At 39.7% G+C, this 14,538-nt stretch overlaps 1 protein-coding gene across 1 annotated transcript in view; it reads right to left on the bottom strand.

Annotated features, from left to right (window-relative positions):
- LOC136676582 (pikachurin-like) overlaps positions 1-14,194 on the bottom strand; it is an 18,230-nt gene extending 4,036 nt beyond the window's left edge. Inside the window, exons 1-16 of the mRNA XM_066653682.1 lie at positions 14,134-14,194; positions 12,972-13,081; positions 8,495-8,581; positions 7,567-7,593; positions 7,355-7,472; positions 6,841-6,976; positions 6,475-6,641; positions 5,843-5,952; positions 4,746-5,133; positions 4,240-4,340; positions 3,185-3,285; positions 2,638-2,782; positions 1,942-2,131; positions 1,292-1,417; positions 563-806; positions 37-148 (exon numbers count right to left, since the gene is read on the bottom strand). Coding sequence (XP_066509779.1) covers positions 37-148; positions 563-806; positions 1,292-1,417; positions 1,942-2,131; positions 2,638-2,782; positions 3,185-3,285; positions 4,240-4,340; positions 4,746-5,133; positions 5,843-5,952; positions 6,475-6,641; positions 6,841-6,976; positions 7,355-7,472; positions 7,567-7,593; positions 8,495-8,581; positions 12,972-13,081; positions 14,134-14,194 — 2,223 coding nt within the window. The remainder of the gene's footprint in view (positions 1-36; positions 149-562; positions 807-1,291; positions 1,418-1,941; positions 2,132-2,637; positions 2,783-3,184; positions 3,286-4,239; positions 4,341-4,745; positions 5,134-5,842; positions 5,953-6,474; positions 6,642-6,840; positions 6,977-7,354; positions 7,473-7,566; positions 7,594-8,494; positions 8,582-12,971; positions 13,082-14,133) is intronic.
- Between the last annotated feature and the right edge of the window lie 344 nt (positions 14,195-14,538).

Raw genomic sequence — 14,538 nt, 5'->3', positions numbered from 1 at the left:
AAAACAAAGATAATAAAGTAAGCATGTGTCTCTGACCTCAGCACTACCCTCTACTGGCCGCTGTTCATCCACCTGGAGGATCCCGTTTTTTGCTGTTCGGGAAACTCTGAGCTCATGCCACTCATTCATACTGACAGGTTCCTCACTCCTGAACACAAACACACACACAAATTCACACACAAATATAAATACTTGCAAATAAACATAAATATATTTTGTTGTGGGCAGCACAGTGGTGCAGCAGGTATTATCGCAGTCACACAGCTCCAGGGACCTGGAGGTTGTGGGTTCAAGTTCCCCTCTGGGTGACTGTCTGTGAGGAGTTTGATGTGTTCTCCCTGTGTCTGTGTGGGTTTCCTCCATGTGCTCCGTTTTCTTCCCACAGTCCAAAAACACACGTTGGTAGGTGGATTGGCAACTCAAAGAAGTGTCCATAGGTGTGAGTGTGTGAGTGAATGTGTGTGTGTGTGTGTGTCGCCCCCTCCAGGGTTTGTTCCTGCCTTGCATCCATGTTTGGTTTTGTGTCCATTGTACTCGGTTTATCTTAAAAGTTTTCACTGACCTGATGATGGCAGGTCCTGATCCACAGTCAAAGCGGAACTCCACACTCCCCCCAACGAGGCTGATGGACAGGAAGTCCTGACTGGCTGTATCATCGCTGTACAGCAGTGTGCCGTCCAGATTGTTTGGCAGAAAAATGATCTCAAACTCCATGAAAGACAGGTACGAGTGAGAGGACTGAGGCCAGGGTGCGCTAGCATATGACTGCAGACTCTCATTAAACTGAGGAAGAGTCAGAAGGAAACCTACAAAAAAAACACAGACACAAATATAGGAGATATATTAATGTATTAAATACTGATATTCTACTGAAACATGCAACATGTTTGTTGACATCCGATTCTAAATCCGTATTCATTAATATGGAGTTGGACCCCCTTTGCAACACTGAGGTGTACAATGGTACAATAGAGTTCTAGGGTTGTGAGTTCAAACACCACCTCAGGTGATTGTCTGTCAGGAGTTTGGTGTGCTCTTCCTGTGTCACAGTGGGTTCCCTACGGGTGCTTCACAGTGTTGGTTAGCAGATTGGCCGTCTAATAGTATCCATAGGTGTGAGTGTCTGAGTGAATGTGCAGTGCCATATAATGGACTGGCCCCTATCCAGAGTGTGTTCTTGCCTTGTGCCCACTGATTCCAGGTGGACTCTAGACCATGTACATCTGGTCAAAACTGGTTAAAGAAAATTAACAACCAAATGTGTGTGTGTGTTTGTGTTTGTGAAACTCACTCTCTTCACAGTTGACTCCTCTGTATCCGAGTGGACATAGGCAGATGTAACTGTCTGTTCGAGTTGGGAAACACACTCCACCATTAGCACAGGCGACTTCATCACACACACTGTTACTGCACTCCCCTGGAACACACACATAAGCACACACAGGTATTTTGGATGATTAGATCTGGACACCAAATACCACCCCAAAAAGGAACGAATAGAGTAACATCTCTCCAGAAATTACAGTTCCTGATGCTGCTTTTTTTGGTGCATTTGGCATAGACCATGGTGATTTTACGATGTGCAGCTGGTCCAGAGTAGTCCTCTTGATTTCATGTTTTATAGAGATAATAAACACTGTGTTAAGAATGTATGCTACTTTAAGTAGCTGAAAAGTCTTGTTATAAGTGGTTGTCCACAAACGTTTGGAGACAGAGTACACTCATGGTTGCTTTATTTAAACTCTGTAAGGCATGTATTAATGTGTGTATACATTTGGTTGGGAAACAAAAGCATTGAATTCAAAGCAATAAGTTTTAGTCAGGAAAACTTGTGTGTGTGTGTGTGTGTGTGTGTGTGTGTGTGTGCGTGTGTGTGTGTTTGTGTGTGTGTGTGTGTGTGTGTGTGTGCATGTGTGTGTGTGTGTGTGTGTGTTTTCTCACCAATGTCTGCTCCACTGAGGGCATTCCCCCTGGGCCAAGGGCGGAAATCCATGGGTTTGCCATTGATTACCAGACTCTGGACACACCCCTGGAAACCACGATTTGTCCCCACAGCCTTCACCAGCCAATAAGCACTAGGAGCTCCGCCCACAAACAGAGGTGTGCGGAAGGTAATCTTACTGTACTGTCCCTAAACACACGGACAGGTAAGATTTACATCTGTGAGCCTGTGTGTGTGATGCTGGCACAGTTATTGATAGAGCAGGTATGTTGTTAGTATAGGTGTGTGTGAGTGTGCATGTGTGTGTATGTTAATACAACTGAGTATTAGTATAGCTGTGTGTATACAGGCCGATGACTAGTACAGGTGTGAATAGAGGTATGTGTTAATTGATATGTGTTTTCAAATGTATGAGTACATCTGCGTAGGTTTGTGCATACCTGTGAATGTTCTGATGCAGGTGTATGTGTACAGGCGTGTGTATGTACCTTTGAGCATTCTGATACATGGGTGTGTATGTGTATACCTGTGACCATCCTGATACAGAGTGCTGGGAGCATGTCCTGATACAGGAATAAATGTACAAGCGTGTGTGTGTGCATGTGAGGGTCCTGATACAGATTTTCATGCAGTTTGTGTACTGGGGTGTGTGTTTGTGTGTGTGTGTGTGTGTGTGTGTGTGTGTGTGTGTATACCTGTGAGCGTCCTGATACAGGTGTGTCATTATCAAGTCGTAACCAGCCATTTAGTCCATCTCTGAATAAAGTGACTGTGTGCCACTGGCCAATCACAATCAAGCTTTCACTGATGATCTGCCCCACCCCCGTACCACAGTTAAACCTGCATTGAAAAACACAGCACATCAAACATATCTGTGAACTTCATGACATACGTTTACAGTGATATATGGCATAATACTGAATTATACAATGCCTGTCATTATATGCAGTTATAGTTAGACGGTTAAACTTCAGGTTTTATAATGTTTGAAAGTGTAATTTAATAAATAATTGGGTACATTATAAAGCACTATGAACATGTTCTGGTCTACAGTGTTCTTATCAACACATGCTTTTATTGCTTTATGGAACCTGACTTTACTCACTGGAAAGCACTTTGAATTATATATGAATTCTCAAAGATTATCATTATTATTATTATTCATTCATTCAGTTTTGGTTATTAATCATAATATTGTTGTTATACTATAATACTATTATAATTATTTATGATATACATTACCTGTAATGAAGTTTTCCTCGTATTAGTGCGAGAGAAGTGAAGTCCCCGTGTCCATGATCATTTTCTCCACAGTACAACAACAAACCGTCTTCAAAATCCGCCTGATACACACAAGCTTTAGCATTAACAATGGTACCATTATGTGATATGTTTTATTCAGAGGTGTATTACATGTGTCTTACATAGCCAGGTATGTGTAATAATATCTGGTGAATTATATTCCCAGGTGTGCATTATTATCCAAGTTGTGTTTGATATACCCAAATATGCACTGTATTCTCAGGTGTGTATTATATCACCAGATCAGTTATATGCCTAGGTATGTTTTCAAATCCCAGGTGTGTGTTTTATCCCCAGATCTGTTCCATATTCCCAGGTGTGGATTATATGCCCAGTTATTTTTTCTAATCCCAGGAGTGTTATGATCACAAGTATAATATCACCCAGCTGTGTGTAAAAATCCCAGGTGTGCTATGTCTTAAGGTGTGTGTCATCAACTCCATTTAAAGCAAAATTAGAAAAATTGGGCTGTGCATAATGGAAATACAAACCATGTAAACCCTATTTTTAACTGAAAAAGGCACATAGATCATTTGGAATACGTTGTAACAGGTTGATTCTTTTTCTTTTTTTTTTTTTTGGGCCCATTTTTCATTTGATGCCAGTAAAACATTCCACAGAATTGAGATGGGGACCAAAAGACTGGTAAAAAATTTAAAAAATCAACAAAAAAAATGCACAAATGAAAAAAAAAAAAGTTCAATCAGCAACAGGGCAGTGAGAGGCTGAATCTTTCAGAAGTAAAGATGGGGAAGGGCCAATAACTTTTTGAAAGTCTGCATATGCAAGTAGTATAACATTTGAAGAATCACATTTCTCAATTTAAAATGGCAAAGAACTTGGGAATTTCATCATCTACAATGCCAGAAAAACCAGAGAAATCTGCCCCTATGCCCTGTCCCAACATTTTTTTGTTGGGCATAACATTCTGCAAGAAAAAATAAAAATTCTTATATGATATATATAATTAATAATACATGTTTCTATGTATTTACCTTAAACTCTAGAGTAATCTGGAAGCCCTGGTATGAATTCTTCAGTGGTTCAAAAGTCATGTGTGAATATCCATAGAACTTTGGGAACTGGATGCTCATACCTGTGGAGGAACACATAAGTATAACTATAGACAATCTACACAAATCATATACACAATATGGCCAAAGATTGGTGGCCACCTGCTAGAACATTGTTGTGAGAGTTTGATGTACTCACTTTGGTTCTGCACTACTAAAGCAGCTTCAACTCATCCTACAAGTACTAGATAGAGCTTCATCACTCCAAAGAAAGCACTGTGCTGGGGGACTGGGCCACAGTTGACTTTGGGCTTGGTGAATTTAGACTCATTTTATTGGTCTGTTTCTAGAGGTTACAGTACATGTGTGTGTTCACCCCTAGTGGAATTGACTAATTAAAATAGTGTCAGCTAATTACTGGATGTATCGTGTATTTCAGTTGATATATAATTATCTGATTAAATTCAGTATCAGTGAGGTGTTCTCACCCTGAGAGCAGAGTGCCCCCTGGTGGCCAAGGTTACAGTGACAGCGTGAGCCCCCAATGTCATAATCATTAACACAGAAGCTGTTGGAGGGGCACACTGTCTCCTCACACGGGGAGTCATATACACGAGGCTCCGACCCCTTCCACACAGACAGTGAGGGGCTGGGGGTGGGAGGGGCCGAGGTGAAGTGAGCAGGACTTGTCTTGGAGGCTGTAGTGGAGGTGGGCAAGATCCAGAATGGAGTGGATGAAGTGAGGACTTTAGGGACAGCTGTGTTTTTAGGGGTGGGGGGTGTTCTCATCCTGTAGATGACGTTCCTGTTCCCAGGTGTTCGGGATCTGAGCTGAGAACGTCTGTTGCTGGTCTTTACAGGAGGGAAAGGCTTCAGCTGTAGGAACAGTAAAGGTTTTCTGGATCAAACTGTTGTGAATGTAGTGCTACCTATAAATTCAAGGCCAAAAGTATATAAGCAAGAAATTATGTTAACCATAATTTCTGATTCATTTTTGGCTGTTGTTTGCTTCCTTCACAGGGCTTTTTGCCATTTCAGGGTGCCACAAAACAACTTTGCAGAAATCTAAAATTACTACAAAATGAATAACCCCAAGTCAAAGGGTTGGGCCACATTTTTTATATTTAGGAAGCAAGCTTTGTGTATAATCATCTCCTTTTTCTGCATGTGTGAGTGTGTGTTGCCCTATGAAGGAATGGCAGCCTCAAGTGTGTGTTCCCGCCATGCGCCCTGTGATTCCAGGTAGGCTCTGGACCCACTGCGACCCTGAACTATATAAGCAGTTACAGAAGATGAATGAATGAATGCTCTTCATCTTATTTTCTGCTTAATCCATTTCAAGATCCCAATTAATATAATAATAATAATGATGATGATGATGATGATGACGATTATTATTATTATTATTATTATTATTATTATTATTATTATTATTATTACAGCACATTTCCTATAGCACAACTCCTAATGAAGGGTTTCAGGAGTGGTAAAATGGGTTCAGGCTTCAGAAACTTTTCAGGAACTGAACTTCTGCTTCCTGCAGTGTATAATTATAGTGATCGAGTATAAGAAATATTTGCTGTACCTCTTCGATGAAAATATCATAATCTGAGTCATCGATATCAAAACCATCCTCATCCATACTTTTAGAGACAAAGAGATCATAATCTCCCCCACTCCCTACATCAGTGACACCTGTTAGAGAGAGAGAGAGAGAGCGAGAGAGAGAGAGAGAGAGAGCGAGAGAGAGAGAGAGAGAGAGAGAGAGAGAGAGAGTGAGAGAGAATAGTACTGTTAATACAGACAAGAATGTAGTTCAATAATATTCTAACCCTGAAACCCAAGCATTAAATACACTGATTAATGTATTGTGTTTGTTAGTGTGGGTGTATTTTGGGGGGGCGGAGCGGGGGCGTTTTCTCAGTGGGAGTCTTAATCTTGTCTGATAGAGGCTGGGATGAGGGAGGAGGGAAATTTAGCTTGCCTGTACCCTCCTCTGTATGTGTGTGTGTGTTTGATGATAAGAGGTTTAATTAAATTACTTTGCATTAATTCTTCATGCTTAGATCTGGCAACCATCAACTCATATAAACATATAAACACACACACATTGCAACTACATACATTTACTTAGTTATCTCAAAATATTTTCTGAATATTTTCTATTGACAGGACTGAATATTAGACCAGAGGACAGACTGTAAGTGTGTGTATTACCCAGGGTTCTGACTGGAGGATTTATTGAACTTGGGGGGCTGACTCCATGTGTGTTTACTGATCTGATGAGGAACTGATATTCCGTCTCTGGGATCAGACCTTTCAGAACCATGGAATTAGACTCTACTGGCTCTCGGATGTACGTCCATTCAGTATCCATCTCGGGCCTAAACACACACACGCACACACAAACACACACACACACACACACACACATCAGAGACACATAATATACCCGGCTTAGAAATCAACAAGTCCTTCTTCTAATAAAGTCTATTCATTTAGTTCTGTTCAATACTGTTGAAAAAAAAAATTTCTCCACTGTCAGTATCTCACCTGTAGGTGTATAGGCTCAGGCTTTCTTACCTGATGTATGCCACCAAGAAGTGCAGCACCGGAGCACTGCCCTCACTGTCTCCTTGTTGCCATGACAATGCCAGCTCTGTATCAGACACAGCTGTTACTATTGGCTGGGTGGGGGGTGAGGGAGGCATGCACATTTCTGAGAGAGAGAGAGAGAGAGAGAGAGAGAGAGAGAGAGAGAGAGAGAGAGAGAGAGAGAGAGAAATTCAGACTAATTGGATGATGATAAATTAAAATCAACTGCTTTTAATTTAGAATCAGAACACAATCACTTTTTCAATGCATTTGAGCGTTAAAATGGATATCTGGATTGCAGACCTAAGCACAAAATGTGAAACAGCAAAAGCAGGGTTAAACCATATAGAGAGAGGAAGTGAGCGAACAAAGCTCAGTTAAATTGAAGGCTTCTGTGCCTTGCTTGTCACTGCTACTCTCTGTAGTGATCTTTTTCTGAAACTTAGGAGAAGCGACACATGAGCCTAAGTTCACCACGTATTCAACAAAGAGTTTTCCTGACCGTGAGAGGCAGTGTTGATGTCTCTCGGCATGCTGGGACGCCCCTCCCCTGCCCAGCCAAACGCCCCAACACTGACACGGTACACCGTCGCTACCTTCAGCTTCCCAATCACCACATCCTGAACAAACAAAGTGATCAAATGTATCAGTGTCATAGGATTGGATTTCCAGGACTGGATGAAGGATTGAGATGAAAACAAGAATTTTACTCACAAAACTAGCCTGTCCATCAAACTGCCCCTGTGAGATCAAACAAAGATAAAGTACTTAGTTCTAAAGTAAAAAAACCAAAAAACATTTAATCTCCATTTTTACATTACAACAGCTTCAGCCAAAACATTAAAGCCACATCCTTGTTTCTACACTCATTGTATATTTTATCTGTATCAATTACTATATATGAACATTTTGTTATTCTGTTGCACTACATACCTTGTCAGCCAGCTTTCCCCCTATTTTTCAATGGTCAGGACCCCCACCGGACCACCACAGAGTGGCTGGTGGCTCAGTCTCAGTGCTGTAGTGACACTGATGTGGTGACGGTGGTGTGTTAGTGTGTGTTGTGCTGTTATGAGTGGATCAGACACAGCAGTGCTATGTAAAACTCACTTGCTGCTGAAGTTTTTAAACACAGTGTCTACTCACTGTCCACTCTGTTAGACAAACCTAACTTGTTAGTCCACCTTGAGAACCCAAAGTCAGAGACTAGTTTATCTGTCGCAGGACAGTTTTTGCTGGTCATCCTCCAGTTCTTCATCAGCGGACACCGGAAGCTGCCCATAGGACTATACTCTGAAGACACCGAGGGGTTTAAAAATTATCCACATATGTACCAGCATAACATCCAATAACATGCCACCACCATGTCGGTGACACTGCAGTGCTGAGAATGATCCACTACCTAAATCACACCTGCTGTGACATGGTCCTGACCATTGAAGAACAGGCTGTCAGCACGGCCCAATTCCTGTAACTTTATTTGTAGAACAATTTATCTGGAACAAATCACTCACTGGACCTAACGTTGAAACGGAAAGTACATATCGAAATACATATATCAATAATGCCCTTCTATGCATATTCTATGCAGTAAAAGTGTTATAACCTTGTTATCAATTCCAGCAGAATGTTATCGACTTACAGTAGTGAGTATGTCCAGACTTAGAGGAATGTCAAGAGTCACAGTGGTGCTGACTGGATGTGCAGACCTCATCTCTGTGTAAAACACCTGCAGAACAATCACACACAAACACCCATGCACACAGAAATGTCACACACAATCTTAAAAATCACATACATGAACCTCCCCCCACCTCTATACACACAAACACAGACACAGACATAGACACACACACACATATATAAATATCACACACACATGAACACACATACAGGGGTTGGACAATGAAACTGAAACACCTGTCATTTTAGTGTGGGACGTTTCATGGATAAATTGGACCAGCCTGGTGGCCAATCTTCATTAACTGCACATTGCACCAGTAAGAACAGAGTGTGAAGGGTTAATCAGCAGAGTAAGAGCACAGTTTTGCTCAAAATATTGCAATGCACACAACATTATGGGTGACATACCCATACCCAGTTCATCAGGAGGGGGATATGTCCCCACCACTTTCTGATATGGCAGATTTTGCCCACATTTGTATTTTGAATTTTTTTTTTTTAATATTTTATATAACAACTGGCAGCAGATACCTGTCTCTGAAAAGGGCACTGAGATCAAGAAGAACATTGTATTTGTTCAGTAGAGACTCTAACATGATGTACTGTATCTAACATGGCCAATGACTGGTTTACATTAGCTTCATGAAAAAAAGTGTTGAACAGCTGCTGGAAAGTCATATGTCTCTTTAGTCAGTTTTGTTACAAATAGTTTTGTTGTAATTGTTTTTGTTTTGTTTTGTTTCTTCTATTGAACATAAACTAACACAGCCGTTTCTCTTTCTCTTGACTGAACTGCCCCAAACTGACATCAAAACTAACCAACATTCTCTTTATCCCAGAATATTCTTGCATCAAATTCTTAAAGGGGCAAGCTCCAAATACAGTCTGTGTGAGGAAACCATGGTGAACTACATTATTGGACATTACTAGAATCAGAAAATATTTGTGTGTATATATATATATATATATATATTATTTCACGTGGTGATAATATTAAATGCAACACTACTGACATTCTGTGTACAGAAACATTATTTTAAATAAAAATAAATAAGAAAATAATTGTATCTATATACCGCTACCCTGAAATGGATTAAGCTGTGAAGATGAAGAAGATGATGATGATGACGATGATGAAGATGACAATGATGCTGCTATATCTATATGCATTTTTAAAAATAGTATTGAAATTAATTGTTCAACAAAGTTAGGCTTTCCAAGTGCAGCCATTAAACCTTTCATGAACCTCTTCGTTTAATTGTCAGCACTGATTGCCTTTAGGTGAATGAGAATGCCCGAGAGCTTGAATGCAAATTTAAAATGCACTTGAACAGAATGCAACATATTGCCCATATTCTTGTCCCTGCCTGCCTTGTCCCCAGCGCTTTATAAAACAAAAGTAAGCCCATGGCAAAATGTTTTTTTCTGTTTTGCACTGCCTTGCTGTTTTTGTTTCTCTTTTGGCTGTTCCCGAATCGTCACAGAAGATCTCCCTTCAGCCTGGCTGTTGACACCGTTTTTATGCTTGATGTCCTCCCTGAGGAAGCCGTCTCATTTAACCTGGGCTTTGACCTGACATCAGGAGTACTCAACTGAAACGACAGTGGCTGGGCTGCAATCACAAGAAGAACACACCAAACCCCACATATGCAGTGACCCAAGGTAAACCCAAGCCAACATGGTCCCGAAACTGTGCCACTGTTCCACCACCTGCCACGGGACAATCTCTCTGTCTGTTTTGCACAGTACATTAGTTAAAAAAAACCCTAAATAGCTATTCTACTATATATATATATATATATATATATATATATATATATATATATATATATATATATATATATATATATATATATATATATATATATATATTGTTGTTGTTGTGTGTGTGTGTGTGTGTGTGTGTGTGTGTGCTGACTGTGAAATCTGATTAATCTGATTAGCCATGGCATATGGTGAACACCAGGAAACTAAACGCTGAAAAGAAATTAAAACAGACTATTCTACTGGAATACACACACACACGCGCGCGCACACACACAAAATGACAGCAAGAATAATTACAAATAGTTTAATAACACAGGTAACTTGAGTAAGACAGGGTTTGTGTAAATGCTAGTTGTGTCATTTTTTAATACGAAACCCCACCCACTTCTGATCTTAACCATGTCATGTTAAGCTTTACCATTCGAGCCTACTATGGGCTAAGTTTTTCCATTTTAAATTATACTTTTAATAACTGTATTAGTGCATCTCATACTCTATATTACATAGGTGTGTCAGATTCAGTTATTGTAATGCTTGAAAAGATGTGGGCTTTGTGTGTATATGTGTCAATTGGATTTGTCGTTTTTAATTTATTAACTAAATACCTCCATTCAAATGCACTGAAATGTCCTGTAAACTCTTGATCTGGGTACATCTGGACCTGTAACGTCTGTTTCCAACTGATCACACTCCTTCATCTCATTTTCTCCCTCATTCAGTTTTTCTCCCTCTGTTTAACTGGATAACACCTGAGTGAGTGATGTCATAATCCACTCTAACTCTTACTGAAACAGGTCGGACTTCCAGTTTTTAGCAAAAGCATTTTCTTCTACAATCTTTATACATTCACCTAGAAAATTAACTTTAAATGGCCTTTAAAATTATGTAAATGAATTCATTTCACAATATTCCTAGTTATGAACATTTGTTCACCACTAGGGAGGATAGATTGTTCCATATTGTTCAAAGTAATTTTTTGGCATGTGAGCTGGGGCTTTTCCAAAATGTTATTTTTTGTTTTTTGTTTTTGTTTTTCAGGGTTTTTTTGTTTGTTTGTTTGTTTAGTTTTTTAATATAACACAATATCACAAATCACTTCTGCTTAATCTGCACAGTTTTTTTTGCAACAAATCAATCGACAAAGTGTCCTTTTGCAATTTGGGGAATATTTTTGAGTTTCAGATATGATATATTTTCTCTTATACATAATGACTGGCAGAATGGTTTCCATGCGTTGTATATCTTTCACACAGCACACACACACTCACACACATGCAGGCAAATTTCCCTTTATAATATAGAAATCTTAGAAACCTCCTTGGATGCAGCATTTTCTATTACTACAGCATTAAACTGGTAGCAAAAAAACGTTGCAGGATCATAGATGCTAAGTCTGAATATTGATTCTCTGCTTTTCCAAGTCTGTGTCTCTCTCACTCTTTCTCTCTCCATTTTTTAAATGATTCTCCCAAAGGTTTCAAACATGCCGGCCACACACACTAACACACATGTATGCATACACACACATACCCACACACACACACACACACACACACACACTAACACATATGTATGCATACATACACATACCCACACACACACACACACGCACACATACACGCACACACATTCAACTCTTTTTGCACACTATATGTTTGCTTTAGGGACCGCAAATCTAGTTACTCATGTAATTAATTGCAAGTGTGTATCACAATAGTTGTAACAGCATATATACAACTAGTTAATCTCCTCTTACAACCTGAAATGTTTTATTATATCGACCCTCAGCTGGTATTAAACATATGTATTTACATAAGAGAAAATATGCTATGTAAATATGGATTTACATGATCTGTCCTACTGGAGTTACTCTGTAACATTCACTAACATTAATCAGTTATACTGCTGCAGCATGTTTTGTTAAAAGGGGTTATATTATGTAAAACTCACTTGTTGCATGTTCACAATTTGTGAGGATATGGTGCCAACCAATCCACACACTGTGAAACAAGAACACCCATTTTTATGTGGATTTTAAGTAAACAAGGGGTAAAATCAGCTGTTCTGATTTTGCACTGCTTCTTGTGTAGAGTACATAGAGTACACAGAGTACACATTAGAATTATACTGTCCCCACTCTGAGCATCTCCATTCACAGCACCGGACACATAAGCAAAGGTGGGGCTAAACTATTTTTAACCAACATGAATGGAGACTTGAGCAAGCAGAGCCAGAACAAGAAGGGAGAAATGGGAAAACTGGCTAAATGAGAGAAAATGAGTGGAGAAGGAGAGAACTGAGGTAAAATTGAGCTTTGTGTGCCTTGCTTAACAAAACTGTATGTGTGAGCTCTTGCTGAGCTGGGTGTGGCTTGTTCTCATTGAAATGAACAGAAACTGAACCGGTTGTTCTGAGGAGAGCTGTTTGAACAGCATGAAAATGCTGCTATGTTTTTTGATCTTTGTAGTATTTTGACCATTGCTTGTCACACACATTTCATAAAGACCCCAGAGAAGTGTGTTAACTTGTGGAAAGGGGGTATAATTTGTCCCCTTTAATGTGCAGCTACACTGTTATTACAGGCACTTTATATTAAGTAGGACATTTTTTTTAATACTGTGCACAATTACAGTTTCAGTCACACATGCAGTATGTTGTTGAGACTGTACCCTGTATCCTGTGATGGTGCTGACATGTCTCCGAGGCATTTTCCACTGAACTTTAATCGCTGTACAGTTCACCGTCTGCAGCTGGATGTCCAGCGGTGGACTCAACCGCTCTGAAATAAATAACAACAAATATCACACAATAACAGCAAGATCAACATCAGCAGAGCAGTGCTCACTGAGCAAACCAGTTCAGTTATAATGCCATCTAATGGCACATGGAAATTATCCTGAACTTTCAAATGATATTTTTATGTACAACTAAAATAGGATGTTATCCATTTAAATTGGATTTAGATTGGATACGTCTTGTTTTTTATTTAAAGAACAACTGAACACACTTTCTCAGGGATCCTCGACACTTAACACTAACAAAAATGCAGAAAACACAACACATTCCGTTCTCATTATTTAAGGAACCCAAAAAACAGACACCAATACAGGGATCAATACATTAAGATCTCAAGAGTATACCAGTACAGACACCCTTAACATGGGGACCCTAAACATATAGAACTTAACAAACAAAGGCACAAAGTCCATACCCAGGGAAACTCAGGACACAAGCACATACAACACTGTTTCTGAATTACCATTATAAACAATGCTTTTTGAAACGACAAAAATAATAATAAAAATAAAAATCTAGTTACACATAAGAGTGTCTGTGGATTGAAGCAGAGTGATCATGTCACTGAGAAGGATCTGGAGCAGTGTTCTGAAGCTGAACTGATTCTCAGAGTTGGCTTCACTGGTAGAGGCTAAGTCTCAGAGAATTAACACAGCGAGTATGTGTGTTGTCACTGAGCCTCTGAGTGAGCGTGTGTCATCACCTGGAGGCGTCAGTGTTCAGTTGTGCTCTATGAAGCTCTACGACTGATCAGAGATCAGCAAGATCTTCAGCGCACTCTCTCCACTGGTCTCAGACCAGCAACAAACAACAAGACTTACCATTGGAAACAAAGAGAAAATAAAAGTTCAGATATTTCTCAGTCAGAAGATTAAAGAAAGAAATAATACTGAAACGTCCCTAGTCTATAAACACAATGACACTAACATAGGGATTCTCAACATAGAGGTGTCACCACAGTTCCCAACACAGATTTTTTTAATGTGCTTTAACACAGAGACCCTTATCATTTGTATCCAACACACAAAGACATACCACAGAAGGCTGGCATAAAGACTCCAACATAGAGACCCTCAATGCAAAGACTCAAACACATATACCTTCAATATATTTAAAACCACAACACAGTACTTTTCTCTCAACACATTACTTACCCTAAACAGGTATTAGAAAGGTGCTAAACTGACCTGTTCTTCTACTGGACGCTCTTCTGGTCTCCACCACACACACAGAAACAAACATGGCCCAAATCCACAGCCAATGGGCTTGGCTCAAACATAACATATTTCCTCCAATCAGCTGCTGTTAAAGTGATAAATCAGGCGTTATCTAGAACTCCATAGCACGTCCTGGGTGAAGAGGTGTAGAATGCCTACAACAAGAATGGCCCTGCAGTTCTCCTGCTCTCTTTGTGGAGATGATGAGATTACTGAAGATCAG

The sequence above is a fragment of the Hoplias malabaricus genome, chromosome X2, assembly GCF_029633855.1.
Source record: "Hoplias malabaricus isolate fHopMal1 chromosome X2, fHopMal1.hap1, whole genome shotgun sequence".
In the NCBI taxonomy this organism is placed as follows: Eukaryota; Metazoa; Chordata; class Actinopteri; order Characiformes; family Erythrinidae; genus Hoplias; species Hoplias malabaricus.
Note: the sequence above shows the minus strand (reverse complement) of the source record. Positions and strands in the feature narration are given on the sequence as shown.